This window comes from Polistes fuscatus, unplaced genomic scaffold (assembly GCF_010416935.1).
Source record: "Polistes fuscatus isolate 324 unplaced genomic scaffold, CU_Pfus_HIC Scaffold7, whole genome shotgun sequence".
NCBI lineage: Eukaryota > Metazoa > Arthropoda > Insecta > Hymenoptera > Vespidae > Polistes > Polistes fuscatus.
Window position 1 is genome coordinate 9,705,455 of NW_025113151.1, and position 15,949 is coordinate 9,721,403.

Sequence of the window (15,949 nt, forward strand, 5' to 3'; positions counted from 1 at the left end):
TCAACGATTAGAATTACGAGAAAATTCGTATATATATAATAGGAGAAAACAATTTAAAAATAAATAATTTCTATGGATTTCTCTTTTTTGATTTGGAGCGGGGGGGAGGGGTATCAAAATATTCTACGATTCGAAAGAATTTTTGTTCGCGAGTAGACAGAATAAAATACGAGTATTGGAAGTAAAGGGGGATGGAAAAGAGGGAGAATCAGTGAGCGAGTGAGTGAGAGAGAGAAAGATTAACGCTATGAGCTATTTTATTTTGGTCAGTGACTGGCTTTGCGTAACGATGAACATGATTGGTCGAGGTACGCAACCATCCGGCATAGACACGTAGCGTCGGGACGCTATGCGACGACGTTTGGTGCCGAGCAGCGCAAAGATGGTTGCTCCTAAAATGGCCCAGGGTAACGCGATCCCCATCTGGATACAAAAATAGGATACCAACCTTCTTCAACTGTGATACATTCCTCTCTCTCTCTCTCTCTCTCTCTTTCTCTCTCTCTTTCTCTTTCTATCTGTTGCTCACTCTCATAAGTATACGACATATTTATTTTTTCTATTTTTTTTTTTTTAATTTTATTTATTAAAACACTTTACCACCACCCTTACTCATCCTCGTTATTTTTTTTCTTCGTTTTTTTTTCTTTTTTTTTTTACTTTTATTCATGCAAGTGACAGTGCATACTTGACCTTCGAAAATGACAGAGAAATGAAACGTAACATCGTTGGGTCCAGCCCCTGTTGCACGTTTGTTTCATCGATCATTCAACAAAGTTACCAAGGTCATCGTACAGATTACAAAAGTAACATTATTTTATTATTTTCGAGAGATCGCGAGAAGAAATTCTTTAATTAGAATATTTATGTTTTACTCTGGATTATCTGATTAAATGATTTTTATATATTGAAATGGATATTAAAGAATGAAGTCATATTTATTATACCATGACAATAACATCATGAATAGCTGTAGTGTGTATTCTTAATCGTTATTGTTCTTAATAGACAATTAAGATAACTATTTTATGGAAGGAAATTTTTAACGAACGGATTTATTTCAATGATGTTTTAAGATGTAGATAATAATAAATTCGTTATACCTTTTTTTTCTTTTTTATTAACCGATATTAATTTGTCTCGTTATAATAGCCTCGTGCGGTTCGAGATACACCAATTTGTTTTTTTCTTTTTTTTTTACAACGTATGCTTTCAAATCTAATGAGCAAATTGGCTTAATTGCGAGGCGTCAAAAGTATTCCCATGAAAACGTACGATAGCCATGATGCGTGACGATAACAGGAAAAACGGCGTAAACGGTTCGTTTCCTCGATTCGTTCTACCCTACTACTTCAACGGAATAAGAATATACACACACACACACATATATATATCATTATATATTTTATTGCAAACCTAAGCGCGAAAATAAGTTAAAAAAAAATATATTGGAAAAGGCCAATTAGAAAATGGAAGGAAATACGAATGTAAACACGTTGTTCAAATTAATCGATTATACACACGTATTGTTAATCTTTTTTTATTTTTTATTTTACAGTTCAAGGGGAAATAGTGATGCAAACGGCACCAACGATACCAACGTAAGTTATACGTTATATTATACATAATTCTTAAGAATTAGATAAAAAAAAAGAAAACTAACTAATTAACTAAACTAAAAATTAGATAAAAATTAGATAAAAATTACTAAACTAAGAAATTAGATATAAAAAATTAGAAGAGAGATAAAAAAAGAAAGATAAATAAACAAATGAATATTGTTTGTATATTTGTAGATTTACCGGCAGACCAGGTGATCCGTCGCCACCGGTTTTCGAACAGATATTTAAAAATGCAAGATTTGCTCAAGGTGGTAATGCCATATTCGAGGGATGCGTACGTGGTAATCCAAAACCTAACGTTTCTTGGACTCACAAGGGTGTACCTTTATTGGAATCACGAAAAATTCGGATGTCTTACGACGATAAGACCGGTGTGGTTTCGTTACAAATCAATCAAATAGGTCCGGGAGACGAGGGTGAATATACGTGTAGTGCCAAAAATCAATACGGTAAATTTCAAATGAATTTGATCGATAAAACTCAACAACGTATTTGAGGAAAATTGAATGATTTCAAATTATAATCGTTTGATATAATTTTTGTTAGGAGAAGCAATCTGTTCGGTATACATTCAACCTGAAGGATTCGGTGCTCTGCCTCAACAACAACAATTAGGTGGTTACAAAAAGGAAATTACACAAAGTTTCCAATCGACCGAAGAAAAAACTGGCAGCCAAAGTTTCCAACAACGCAGTTATCAGCAAACCTACGACAAACGAAGTTACGTCAATGGAACGTCTAGCATCGAAGATTTCAAGGTAATTTATTCATTACGTATAATTATTTGTTTAAACAATATGTGATCGTATTATATTAAATGTTGATTACAAATATTTCTCTCGTATTTGTAGGTGGACACTTTCGAATATAGATTATTGCGCGAAACCGAATTCCGAGAATCGATTACGCGTCGTTTCGTTGGCGAATCTGACGCGCAGATTTCAACGGTGGTTGATCGCAGTCTGGGTCCGGTTGCACCCGCGCAAATTACCCAAAAACCGAGAAATTCGAAACTCATTGAAGGATCCGACGCTGTTTTTACCGCTAAAATAACAGGAAATCCAAAACCAAGGGTAATATTTTCATCGAATTTTTCTTAAATATAAAATCGTAATAACAGAAAAAGTTAAACAGGATTATATATATATGTTTTCATGATTATTTTCCAGTTGACTTGGTTTAAGAATGGTCAGAGGATTCGCGAATCGCAACGCGTTGAAATGAGTTATTCGAATCAGCAAGCAACACTGAAGATCAGGGTCGCTTTACCGGAAGACAGTGGTCACTATACTTTACTATCCGAAAATCAACAGGGTTGCACAGTAAGCTCGGCATATTTAGCCATTGAATCTAGCGATCAAGTGGATCAAGCTGTGCATCAAATGCAACAGAGAGAAATCGTGAAAAGTCAACAGATAGATTCTTCGTCATCTGAATCAGAAACCGGTAAAGTTCTTCCGCCTAATTTCGTTCGTACTTGCAATGATCGAGAAGCTACCGAAGGAAAGATGACAAGGTAAATAAAAGGGTTCTATATGTAATTGATTAAAAAATATAATAATAATAATAATAATAATAATTAAGGTATAAATATTAAATAATGAAAATATATTAATTGTATATAGGTTTGATTGTCGTGTAACGGGTCGACCGTATCCAGAAGTAACATGGTACATCAATGGTCAACAAGTAGCCAACGATTTAACTCATAAAATTCTCGTCAACGAATCGGGTAATAATTCCCTGATGATTACCAACGTGAATCGCGCAGATGCAGGTGTCGTAACTTGCATCGCAAGAAACAAAGCTGGGGAAACGTCATTTCAATGTAATCTCAATGTAATCGAGAAGGAACAAGTTGTCGCACCGAAATTCGTCGAACGTTTCACGACCACCAATGTTAAAGAAGGCGAACCTGTGGTATTTATGGCACGTGCGGTTGGTACTCCAGTTCCACGAATCACCTGGCAGAAGGTAAAAAAAAAAATAGATATTATTAGATCATTAAGTATGAAATGTAGTATCAAAAAGTATCAAAAGTATGAAATGAGCCAATCTAAAGGGTGGTTTAATTGTTTCATTATATTTTGTAGGATGGTGTACCAATTGCACCGGGTCCAGACGTGCGCATATCGATGGACGGCAGTGGGGCTTCAACATTGGACATACCTTGCGCCAAATTCTCCGATGCTGCTTGGTATCAATGTACAGCACAAAATGTTGCTGGCTCCACTGCAACCCGAGCACGGCTTTTCGTAGAAACACCTAAGGGAGCCGCACCTGAACCAAGACGCTTGAATTTACCCCGACCGACTAAAATCATCGAACCTGAGTAAGTTATTATATTTAATTGTTAAATCATTCATTTGGGATAAATTATCTCATACGAATTATTTTTTTTCTATATAATGCCTACTACTATTATTAGTTAAAGGAAATTAAAGGTATACCAATAAATTTGTCATCTATAAATTAAACTTCAATAATTGATTGAATTCATTGAAAACGTTACAGACCAACACCTGGCCCCGAAGTGATTTACCTGAGACACGTAGAACGAGCCAAACCTTATTTGCCACCACCCGAGGAAGATAAAATTTATCCGCCGCCACGTTTTATCATACCGTTGAAAGACGTTCATCAAATAGAAGGTGGACGTATTCACTTCGAGGCCAGAATCGAACCGGTGGGTGATCCCACTATGAGAGTTGAGTGGTATGTAAACGGAAGAGCTCTCGACGCAAGTAAGTCTCTCTCACTTTATATTTATAACATAATGCCTATAATCAATTTCTTAGATTTATATTGAAAATATATATTGAAATGAAATTTGTAGGTTCACGCGCTACATCAATCTTCCGATTCGGCTTTATTTCTCTTGATCTGATCAGCATAGTGCTTCAGGATAGCGGCGAATATCTTTGTCGCGTCGTTAGCTCTACCGGAGTTGCCGAATCTCGTGCCACTCTTAGCGTGACACGTGAGTTTGAACACTTTGAATTGTTTCAAATGAATGAATTAGGTATGAAACAAAAGTTCATGCTTTCATTGTGTTTTGAAACTTTGCTTTGAAACTATATAATGGGATATGTTAATGAAAAATACGTAAGAACTTTTGATTCATACTAATGTTACAAATACATTTGACGAATTATCAATGAATGTTTGACTTTTAGCACGCGCTACGATCGAGCAAGCTAGCCAACACCCCGACAGTCTTCAATATATCCAACAGCTGGAGGATTATAGCAAATATCAAAGGCAGGAGAGCGTGGAGGAGATATCTTCTTCCCAACGACCGGTCTTCATCCGACCACTCCAGGATCTTGGTGAGCTACAGGAAGGTCGAAACGCTCATTTCGAGGCCCAGTTGACACCTGTTAGCGACCCCACCATGAAAGTGGAGTGGTACAAGGATGGTAGACCAATCACAGCTAGTTAGTATTAGAATGAATCATTTTAATAATAATATTTTATTATCAAATTTATATTTGTTCATTTTATTTTCTTACTTTAGGTTCAAGAATCACAACCATCTTCAACTTCGGATACGTCTCGCTCAATATATTGCACCTACGGGCTGAAGATGCAGGTTCTTATACAGTGAAAGCTACGAATCGTTTGGGAGAAGCTATCAGCTCCGCGACTCTTCGTGTCTTTGGTAAATTATAATAAATTTAACAACAACAACAGCAACAACAACAACAAAATCCTTGATTAAATTTACTGTTCTAATTGCCAGTAAAATTAAGTATAAGTATAATGTGGAATAATTTAATGATTAATAATTTTGTTGATCGATATTACAGCTAGAACTAGTGTTACAACAGATTTAGGTATTCCTGAGCAACAGAGATATATTGAAGCTGCCGAGGAGTTGGAAGCTTATCAACAGGCTATTCATCAAAAATACGTCCAAGAACAGCCTGAACCGACTAGCCCACCGGAATTTAAATCTCCTATCAAGGATCAAAACGGAATACGAGAAGGTGGGTTTGCTCATTTCGAGGCCCGTTTAGAGCCAGTTGGGGACGCTGATTTACGCGTCGAATGGCTCAAAGATGGACGCCCTGTAGAAGCCAGTAAGTATATTTATTAAATAGATCAAATTTTAGAGAAAGAAATATTTCGTAACTGATTAATCGTATCGTTTTATTTCTTTTCAAATAAGGTTCACGAATTACTACATTCTTTAATTTTGGCTACGTTGCACTCACTATTAAATACGTGACGATACATGACGTTGGCATTTACACGTGCCGTGCTTACAACAGAGTTGGGGAGGCCCATACTACTGCTCAATTGAGCGTTATTAGCAAGAACGATGTCATTTATGACAGTCAACATCCTACCGGACTGCAAAGAATTCAAACACTCGAGGATTCGAGCAAATATATGCGTCAGGTGCAAGAAGAAGTACAGGTTAAACAAGCACCACGTTTCTTAGGTACATTGAAAGGGACTAATAAAATTGTCGAAGGTCAACGTGCCCACTTTGAAGCCCGAGTCGAACCTCAGAGTGATCTTACCATGAAAATCGAGTGGTATCACAATGGCAAACCCATTACTGCTGCTAATAGGATTCAAACTTATCATGATTTTGGATACGTAGCGATTGATATTCTTCAAGTTAGACCTGAAGATGCTGGTACATATACGGTGGTTGCAAGAAATGCTTTAGGTGAAGCTCAACTTTCGGCAACCATGATCGTCGAGAGTGAGTATTATATTTTTTGTATTGACTCTAAAAGAATCATACTTAACTTAACAGGCTCAGAAATAAAAGTATATCTTAAATTGTTAATTAAGTTTAATTTCAATCAAATAACAATTTGATATATTACGATCATTTGTTTAGCACGTTCAAGCGTAGATACAAGCAGTATGCATCGTGGTACTTATGAAAAAACTCAACGTCTCGAAGAATCCAAATTTATCGAACCGCAGTATCACATCGAAGAGATATCTAAATCGAAGCCCATTTTCGTTCAACCATTGAGCGATCCTAAACCAGTAAGCGAAGGAAAAAATATTCATCTGGAGTGTCGTTTAGAACCAATGGGAGATCCGACTATGAGAGTAGAATGGTTCCAAAATGGACGACCCGTAACAGTTGGCTCAAGGTTCAGAACTTATTACGACTTTGGATTCGTCGCTTTGGATATTGTACACTCGACTGCTTATGATTCGGGAGAATATACTGTTAGGGCTACCAATCATCTCGGTACTGCTCATACTTCAGCATGCGTCAGAGTCATCGGTAGATCTGACGTTGTTACGGAAACTCAAAATGAACAATCGCTTGAACAAATTCAAATGTTAGAGGATTCCTCCAGGTTAGTCAAACTCCGATGATATTCGTTTGATCGAATGAGATGACAACAATTGAAACGATTCGTTTGTTTTTCTTAGATATCGTAAAACTCAACAAGAGGAAGTTACCGTAATGCAAGCCCCTCAATTTACTCGAGCATTGCATAACATCGAAACTGTTGAATTGACCAATGTTCATCTCGAGTGTCGGCTTCAACCAGTAGGAGATGCAACCATGAGAGTAGAGTGGTTCGTTAATGGAAGACCTGTTAAAACTGGACACCGTTTTAGACCCTCCTATGAATTCGATTACGTTGCATTGGATATCCTTGGTGTATATCCTGACGATTCTGGAGTTTATACTTGTCAAGCAACTAATCAATTGGGTGAAGCTGTCACCTCGTGTTCGGTCCGAGTACACGCAAAGAAGGATCTCTTGTTAGAATCTCAACATCCAGAAGGTTTAGAAAGAATACAATACTTGGAAGATGCTTCGCGATACAAAAGACACGAATTGGTTGACGAAGTTGTAACCGTTAAACCGAAATTTGTAACTAGTCCAAAGAATCAAGAAAATCTTAGGGAAGGACAACACGCTCATTTCGAGTGCAAACTTGAACCCGTAACGGACTCCAATTTGAAAGTCGAGTGGTATAAAAATGGTCGTCCAGTTACAATAGGTAAACTATCCGTTTTTCGTTTTAACCAAAAACATTTGGATTTATAACATGAAAATGTTGATTCAAATCCATTTGTCTCGTATTTTTTTTAGGACACCGATTCCGTCCAATTCACGATTTCGGTTACGTTGCGTTGGACGTGATCGATTTAATTGCTGAAGATTCTGGAACGTACACTTGCCGTGCCGTCAATCTTGTCGGTAGCGATGAAGTATCCTGCACGTTGTCTTGCCGTTCAACGGCACAAATTTTAACGGATACGCGAAACGAAAGTGGCCTTGAACAGATCCATTATCTCGAGGATCGTTCCAAGTATCATCGGCAGGAGGTTATCGAAGAAACTACGACGCAGGCACCGATATTCACTACTTCTTTGAACAACGTGGAAATAAAGGAAGGACAAAGGGCTCATTTCGAGTGCAGACTCATACCAGTGTCAGATACGACAATGAAAGTCGAATGGTTTCATAATAATATGCCGGTTAAGGCTGGATCAAGGTTTGTTGAGACCAACAGTTTTGGTTTCGTTGCATTGGATATCATGTATGCGTATCCAGATGATTCTGGTACGTATACTTGCCGTGCTAAAAACATCATTGGTGAAGCTATTACATCAGCAACTGCTGTAGTACATTGTAAGTTTATATCGTTTATCATAAAATATTGAAAAGTATCCGTTAACCAAATAAAAATGTATTATCTAAATTCTAATACTCGACAGCGAAAAAATCAATTTACATGGAATCCCATAACGAGGAAGCTTTGGAACGACTACGTTACCTAGAAGATACATCGCGTTACCAACGTAAAACCGTTCAAGAAGAAACTGTTACCCAAGCACCAGTTTTCACAATGCCGATCAAAGATTTACGCGTTGCCGAGAATCAAGCGGCTCACTTCGAAGCACGTGTCATTCCGGTTGGTGATTCCAAACTCAAAGTAGAATGGCTTCGTAATGGTGTACCCATTGCTGCTTGTAAGTTACAAATTTTAGATACAAAATTTAGTCATTTCTTTTCACGTTCGATCGTGTATTGTACATAAATATTTAATATTTCTAGCAAATCGTGTGACAACTATGCACGATTTTGGATACGTCGCTTTGAACATGAAGTATGTCAATCCTGAAGATTCTGGTACTTATACTTGCCGTGCGACAAACGATTTAGGAGAAGCCGTAACTTCGGCAACACTTTTCGTACAATGTAAGTAAATCATTAGGTAAAAGTAAAAACAACCGGGATTGCTTAATAAGCAAATTCATTATTATAGTTAGATGTTTGTTAAGCTTTTGCTGTATAAAGTTACGCTTAATTGCAAAATGTTGTTTATTTTAAAGGTAGTACAAATTATCGCTACTTTTTGTGAAATCTTCTGATCAATTTGTTTCATCGTAGATATGTGATACTATTATTCACGTACCATTTTTTGTTGTTGGTATTTTTGACCCAATTTTTGAACACTGAGGGACAAACACGTTCGCTGTTCAATCGGGGGGGGGGGGGGGGGCAATAATTTTCATGAAAAAAAAACAAAAAAATAAAAATAAAAACATCATTTATAAATAATCGGTAACTACGTAACAACAAATTACACTGACAAATAACTCTATCCCACGACACAGCAAAAGCAGCCCTGCAATTCGAGTCGCAACACGAAAGTTCATTGTCAAAACTCCAAGCCCTGGAGGATACCAGCAAATATCAACGTCGCGAGGAGGAAGAGATAGTGGTGAAAGAAAAGCCCTCGTTCACGGTTCAATTGAACGGACCTTCGAAGTTAGTCGAAGGACAAAGTGCACATTACGAGTGCCGCATAGAACCCTATCCTGATCCGAACATGAAGGTGGAGTGGTTCCACAATGGTAAACCACTGTCCACCGGTCACAGGTATAGAACAGCTTGTGACTTTGGCTTCGCATCTTTGGACATTCTGACAGTTTACTCTGAGGATTCCGGCACGTACACCTGCCAGGCCACCAATAAACTGGGATCGGCCAAGAGTTCGATAAATCTTGAAGTTAAATGTGAGTAAAATAAATGTGAGAAACAATCAAAAAATAAGAAATAATATATCAATGATATATATTAAATATATGATAACATATTTTGGATCGTTAGGTACTTAGCTTAATGCTTCTTTATCTTTCCAATAAGTATCTCGCTTTTTCCAACATCCATATCTTCGACTCCATTGTTACAAATTATAATTGGATAAGATATTTATATCAATAGATTTGTGCCGATGCAGCGAAGATTTCTTGTTGTTCATTGTGTGTGTGCGTGTGCGTGCGTGCGTACGTGCGTGCGGGGACAGTAGGTGGATTTATCCTAGCATAGATTCCCTTATTTTTTCTTTTTTCAGTTTAGTCATTAAAGTTGATCCATCCTTTGTCTTGTTGTGCACATACCTTATGTCTTCTTATTTTTGTTTATTGCTTGCAAGTATCATTCCACGTACGCGAATGACATTATACGAATGTTAACAATTGTTTTACGTCTGTCACGTTATCCAATGTAACACAATTTGCTAATTTTTTCAGCACGTTCCTCTATCATTCGCGAAACCCAACATGAAAGTGCTCTTAAGAAGATACAATATCTCGAAGATGATTCTCGTTACAAACGTACCGAGGAAGAAGATTTCATAATAGCTGAAAAACCTAAGTTTGGTAGACCATTGAAGAATATTGAACATTTACCTGAAGGCAAAAGTGCACATCTCGAAGCTACGTTAACGCCCGTTAATGATCCAACGATGATCGTTGAATGGTTCAGAGATGGAAGACCCGTACCTCAAGGACACAAATTTAAAACTACTTATGATTTTGGTTACGTTGCTTTGGATATACTTTATGCTTACCCCGAAGATTCTGGTACTTACATGTGCAAAGCCAGGAACGCTGTTGGCGAAGCTGTCACCACGTGCGTCATCAGCGTTGACTGTAAGTTCAACAAAAAAATAATAATATTAATTTATTAGATCTTTTTTATATTATATTATATCAACGTATAAAAGTATTGTCTTAAAATTTGTATACAAACTTGGCACGTATTTTTCGTACAACCATATAAATAATAGATTTTTCTTGTTGAAAACAAACGAAAAACGTACGTCAAAAAAAGATCATTGACAAAATTGACAAGTACACAATCAACGTGTGTCAATATTACTAAAAATGAAAATGAAAATAAAATATTAAAGATGATGATTAAATGTTAATGCTGTGAATTTTTGTTTGGTTTTATTTACAGCCAAGCAAGGTCTCTACTTGGATACTTTGGATGCTCAACGTTTGCAAAAGATTCGTGAATTGGAAACTGTCGAGATCAAGGAAGAAATTGAAAAGGAAGTTGTACATCAAAAGCCTGTATTTTTAACACCGTTGAACAATCTGGATCATCTAAAGGAAGGTGAACACGCTCATTTGGAATGTCGCGTAGAACCGATCAACGATCCAAATTTGAAGATCGAATGGTACGAATAATACTTTATATATTAGGTTAATTTTAATGTTTATGAGAGACAGATTCATTTAAATAATATTTAAAATTGTAGGTTTGTAAACGGAGTAGCGGTAAGGACTGGTCATCGTTTCCGTACAACACACGATTTTGGTTATGTTGCTTTGGATATATTGTATACTTATCCAGAAGATTCAGGAACTTACATGTGCAAAGCAACAAACTTGGCTGGAGAAGCAGTGAATACCTGCACGATTAAAGTTGGCTGTAAGTGCATACTTTATTTCATAGTAATATTACTTTGAAAAATATATTAACAACTTACATATGTGTTTTCACGATCAGCAAAATCAAATAAACATCGTCCTCCTGATTCCCATCTTCAGAAAAAACTACCCCACCCAACTTATAGAAATGAATTACCACAATTTTCCAAATCTCAATACAAATTTGATGAACATTTTCGAAAGTCTATCGATACTAATGAAAATATACGAAAGGATTCCATCGAACCTAACACGTATCATTATAAAAAATCATTTCCAAGCAAAATGTATTCCCATTCACCTAGAATAAATATATACGATTCTAACAAACGTTGTCCTGTAAGACGTATTACATTTAGACGATGACAAGATGAAAATATTATTATTTCAAGTTAGTGAAATTTATTGTCAAATCAACATATTGTGAACTTTGAAAATGAAACATTTCCAAAATTTAATAAATAATCTGAAATTTTTACTTTCATTCAGCTCGTCGCAGTATACTTTTGGACACTCAACATCCGGATGGTCTAGAAAAGATTCGTGAACTCGAAGCTCAAGGTCATCCTGCTAGATTGGAAGTGGAGGAACCACCAGTAACCCCGCCAAGATTTGTTTCCGAACTTAGGGTATTCGAAATTCCTAAAAATTAAAACAATAGTACAAACAAAATGGGATCACGAGATGCCAATAAATGGATGATTATTTTTATAGGGTACCACTGAAGTTTACGAGGGTCAAACAGCCCACTTTGAATGCCAAGTGGAACCACTTCACGATGCCAATCTACGAATCGAATTCTTCCACAATGGCAAACCATTACCATCAGCATCCCGTTTCCATATGACATTTGATTTCGGATACGTGGCATTGGACATCAGTCACGCAGTACCAGAAGATGCAGGACAATATTCTGTTAAAGCAATCAATGCATTAGGACAATGCGTATCTTCAATCGAACTTAAAGTAATACCCCGTGACAATATAATCTTGGATTCACAAAGACCAGAAGGAATGGATAAGATTAGGGAGCTTGAAGCTCAACAACCATGGAAAAGACCAGACGTACCGGAACCACAAACTAGACAACGACCTGTCTTTACACAACCCTTACAGAATATCGATGCTATACCAGAAGGTCACACAGCTCATTTCGAATGTAGATTGATACCTGTTGGTGATCCTACTTTGAAAGTTGAATGGTTTAGGAATGAAGTACCTTTGGAAACAAGTATGGAAAATAATATTTCTTTAATTACAGAATATTACGTCAATTATTCTGAATACTACAAAATGTTTTTTTTTTATCGCAGGTTCTCGTATAACAAAGGTTCACGATTTTGGATACGTGGCTTTGGATATTACGCATGTTCGCGATGAGGATGAAGGTGTTTACATGTGTCGTGCTTCTAATCCACTTGGAGAAGCAGTTACTACAGCATCGATGAAAATTCGAAGTTAGTTTTCTTCTACCACGTTTTGTATTGTATCTTATAATATACAGTTTTTAATAAGAAATTTCATAACTTTTTTTTGTGTGCATATTTAGCTAAGGCCAGTATACAATTGGATACTCAACACCCAGAAGCACAACGTAGAATTGCTCAATTGGAAGCTGATAAAGGACCTAGTCGAGCTGAAGAACCAGACAAGGTTTTCGACAAGCCTATATTTACGCAATTATTAACTGGACCTACAGAACTTTGGGAAGGTCAGCTTGCCAGATACGAATGTAGAGTCGTACCCGTGGGTGATGCCAGTTTGAGATTTGAATGGTACATGAATGGAGTCGAGTTGAAAATGGGTAAGTTTTGTAAATCCCTTAACAAGAATTTATTTTCGTGCTTGAGTTACGATACTCATAAATTCTAATGTTAATTATCGATTACAGGATCTCGCTTCCATGTAAATCATGATTTTGGTTACGTAACATTGGACATATTGAAAGTAATACCGGAAGATTCTGGTGTATATACTTGTAAAGCTATTAACAAAAGTGGTGAAGCTGTTTCATCGATTTCATTAAAAGTTAAAGCACGTTCTGCTATCGATGCTCAAAGTATACAACCGGACGCATGGCAAAAGATTCAGTTAAAGGAAGCGGAGATGAACAAGGTACCAGAGATGTTTGTTGATACAACCCCACAACAAGCACCAGTTTTCACTAAACATTTGGAAAGTTATGATAAATTGATCGAAGGACAACACGTTTATCTAGAAGCTCAAGTAGAACCAAGAGCTGATCCTAATTTGCGAGTAGAATGGTTCAAAAATGGTATATCTTTGCAAACCGGTACAAGATTACGTAGTACATTTGATTTTGGTTTAGTCACGTTGTCCATTAACGGTCTGAGACCAGACGATTCAGCAATTTATACCTGTAAAGCTACGAATTTACTTGGAGAAGCTGTATCTACCTGTAGTTTGAAAATCGTAGATCGTCATTGGCTTCTTGGTGATACTCTTCACCCAGACGCATTACCTAAAATCGATGCTCTTGAACAACCACAGGTCGGTACTACCGAACAACCTGAACCAACATACGAGGAACCAGTTTTCATAACCCATTTGAATAATGTCGAATGCTTCGAAGGTGACAACGTTCATTTCGAGTGTAACGTAGAACCATCTAAAGATCCAACTATGAAAATTGAATGGTTTATGAATGGAAAACCATTGCCAACTGGTGCACGATTTAAATCGACGTACGATTTTGGATACGTTGCACTCGATATTACGCATAGCTACGAAGAGGATTCAGGTATCGTAACGGTTAAAGCAACTAACTCTAAAGGAACGGCACAAACATCGGGTACTCTTAAATGTACCAGCAAACAAAGTATTTACCTGCAAACTCAACATCCGCAAGGTGAAGCTGGATTGGAAAAAGTTAAAGAAGCCGAAGATGCATATTTATCCAAATACAGGAGACCGGATGATAAACCCGAACATGAATACCCCAAACCAATTTGGACTGTACCCCTTCAACCGGAATTCAAGCTGGGTGAATCTGAACCTCTTCATCTGGAAGGTCAAGTTGAGCCAAAAGATGATCCCAATTTGAAAATCGAATGGTATTTCAATGGCAAAGCTTTGGAACACGGTGCCCGTTTCAAGATGACCAGCGATTTTGGATTTGTCACTTTGGATTTGACTGATGTTTACGATCGAGATTCTGGTATTTATACTTGCAAAGCGTATAACAAAGTTGGAGAAGCTTTTACATCTACGACAGTATATTGTTCGACTAAAGAAAGTATTATCGAAAAATCTCAACATCCGAAAGGTAAGGAAGGTCTCGAAGCCATTCAAGACCTTGAGGAATCACTTAAACGACAGGAAGGTGGTTTACCCGAAAGCGAAGAAGGGCATCCACCTGTTTTCACATCGCAATTCGAGAACCTGACCAATCTATCCGAAGGTGAGATTGCTCATTTCGAAGCATCATTAACACCGACTGGTGATCAGACTATGGTGGTCGAATGGTTCTATAATGGAAAATCATTAGAAGCTAGTCATCGTACTAGAACCGTTTACGCATTTGGTATGGTCGTGTTGGAAGTTCTCGGAACTAAAATCGAAGATTCTGGCACCTATTCTTGCCGAGCTACGAACAAATGGGGTAAAGCGGAGATCAGTGTTCAATTAGAATGCGTAGACAAGTCTAAAGGACAAAAACCAAAATTCACCACGCAAATACAATCCTTGGAAGGTCTGAAAGATGGACAATCGGTACACTTCGAATGTACTCTTATTCCTGTCGGTGATCCACATATGAAGGTTGAATGGTTCCACAATGGACAACCGCTCAGACACTCTTCACGTTTCAAGATGGTCTCCGATTTTGGATTCGTCGTTATGGACATTGCTGGAGTCATGTCACACGACACTGGGGAATACGTATGCAAAGCAAGCAACAAATATGGCGAGGATTATACGAAAGCGACCATCAAATGTTTCGGCAAGAGCGGAGTATACCTGGATTCACTGCAACCAGATTCTCTAGCTAGGATTCGTGAACTCGAAAGTTACGGTGGTGAACAACCGACCACACCGACAACTCCTGTTGCCGAACCACCCAAGTTTATCACCCAAATTGCAGACATTACGAAACTGGTTGAGGGACAATCTGCTCATTTCGAGGCCAGATTGACTCCTGTTACTGATCCGGATTTGAAAGTTGAATGGTATTATAACGGCAAAAAGCTACCACATGGTCATCGTTACAGAACTTTCCATGATTTTGGTATCGTCATTCTTGACATACTTTATTGTTATGAAGAAAATTCCGGTGTATACGAATGTAGAGCGTTTAACAAGTACGGTGAAGATACAACTAAGGCTACTTTGAAGTGTTTCTCAAAGTCCAGTCTTATTTTGGAATCTCAATTACCAAAAGGAATGGAAGGTGGTTTAGAGAAAATCCAAACCCTGGAGGACTCTATGATTCGTACTAAAGATGAGAAAACAGTCGAAGAACGTGGAAAAGCTCCAGTTTTCACTGTACCTTTGAGCAACATCGATGGCCTTCGGGAAGGTGAAAGTGCACACTTCGAAGCAAGACTTACACCTACCGATGATCCAAGATTAAAGGTAATTAATAT

The 15,949-nt window shown here is 37.5% G+C and overlaps 1 protein-coding gene and 1 long non-coding RNA gene across 11 annotated transcripts in view; one reads left to right on the forward strand and one right to left on the reverse strand.

The window, feature by feature from the left end:
* Positions 1 to 15,949, reverse strand: part of LOC122524059 — a 143,094-nt gene that overhangs the window by 57,750 nt on the left and 69,395 nt on the right. For both annotated transcript variants that reach the window (XR_006305450.1, XR_006305449.1), the window contains exon 3: positions 10,499 to 10,557. This is a non-coding gene — a long non-coding RNA (uncharacterized LOC122524059). The remainder of the gene's footprint in view (positions 1 to 10,498; positions 10,558 to 15,949) is intronic.
* Positions 1 to 15,949, forward strand: part of LOC122524056 (titin) — an 89,570-nt gene that overhangs the window by 4,663 nt on the left and 68,958 nt on the right. For 8 of the 9 annotated variants that reach the window (XM_043646106.1, XM_043646105.1, XM_043646101.1 and 5 more), the window contains exons 2-28: positions 1,559 to 1,601; positions 1,797 to 2,071; positions 2,169 to 2,380; positions 2,474 to 2,695; positions 2,792 to 3,138; positions 3,248 to 3,596; positions 3,716 to 3,954; positions 4,137 to 4,366; positions 4,459 to 4,602; positions 4,799 to 5,059; positions 5,140 to 5,283; positions 5,432 to 5,704; positions 5,794 to 6,339; positions 6,481 to 6,958; positions 7,035 to 7,615; positions 7,708 to 8,250; positions 8,337 to 8,591; positions 8,677 to 8,820; positions 9,240 to 9,641; positions 10,158 to 10,559; positions 10,870 to 11,092; positions 11,174 to 11,346; positions 11,835 to 11,974; positions 12,060 to 12,576; positions 12,659 to 12,802; positions 12,895 to 13,149; positions 13,237 to 15,938. In XM_043646106.1, coding sequence (XP_043502041.1) covers positions 1,559 to 1,601; positions 1,797 to 2,071; positions 2,169 to 2,380; positions 2,474 to 2,695; positions 2,792 to 3,138; positions 3,248 to 3,596; positions 3,716 to 3,954; positions 4,137 to 4,366; positions 4,459 to 4,602; positions 4,799 to 5,059; positions 5,140 to 5,283; positions 5,432 to 5,704; positions 5,794 to 6,339; positions 6,481 to 6,958; positions 7,035 to 7,615; positions 7,708 to 8,250; positions 8,337 to 8,591; positions 8,677 to 8,820; positions 9,240 to 9,641; positions 10,158 to 10,559; positions 10,870 to 11,092; positions 11,174 to 11,346; positions 11,835 to 11,974; positions 12,060 to 12,576; positions 12,659 to 12,802; positions 12,895 to 13,149; positions 13,237 to 15,938 — 10,244 coding nt within the window. The remainder of the gene's footprint in view (positions 1 to 1,558; positions 1,602 to 1,796; positions 2,072 to 2,168; positions 2,381 to 2,473; positions 2,696 to 2,791; positions 3,139 to 3,247; positions 3,597 to 3,715; positions 3,955 to 4,136; positions 4,367 to 4,458; positions 4,603 to 4,798; positions 5,060 to 5,139; positions 5,284 to 5,431; positions 5,705 to 5,793; positions 6,340 to 6,480; positions 6,959 to 7,034; positions 7,616 to 7,707; positions 8,251 to 8,336; positions 8,592 to 8,676; positions 8,821 to 9,239; positions 9,642 to 10,157; positions 10,560 to 10,869; positions 11,093 to 11,173; positions 11,347 to 11,834; positions 11,975 to 12,059; positions 12,577 to 12,658; positions 12,803 to 12,894; positions 13,150 to 13,236; positions 15,939 to 15,949) is intronic. The other variant, XM_043646100.1, reaches the window with a different exon arrangement.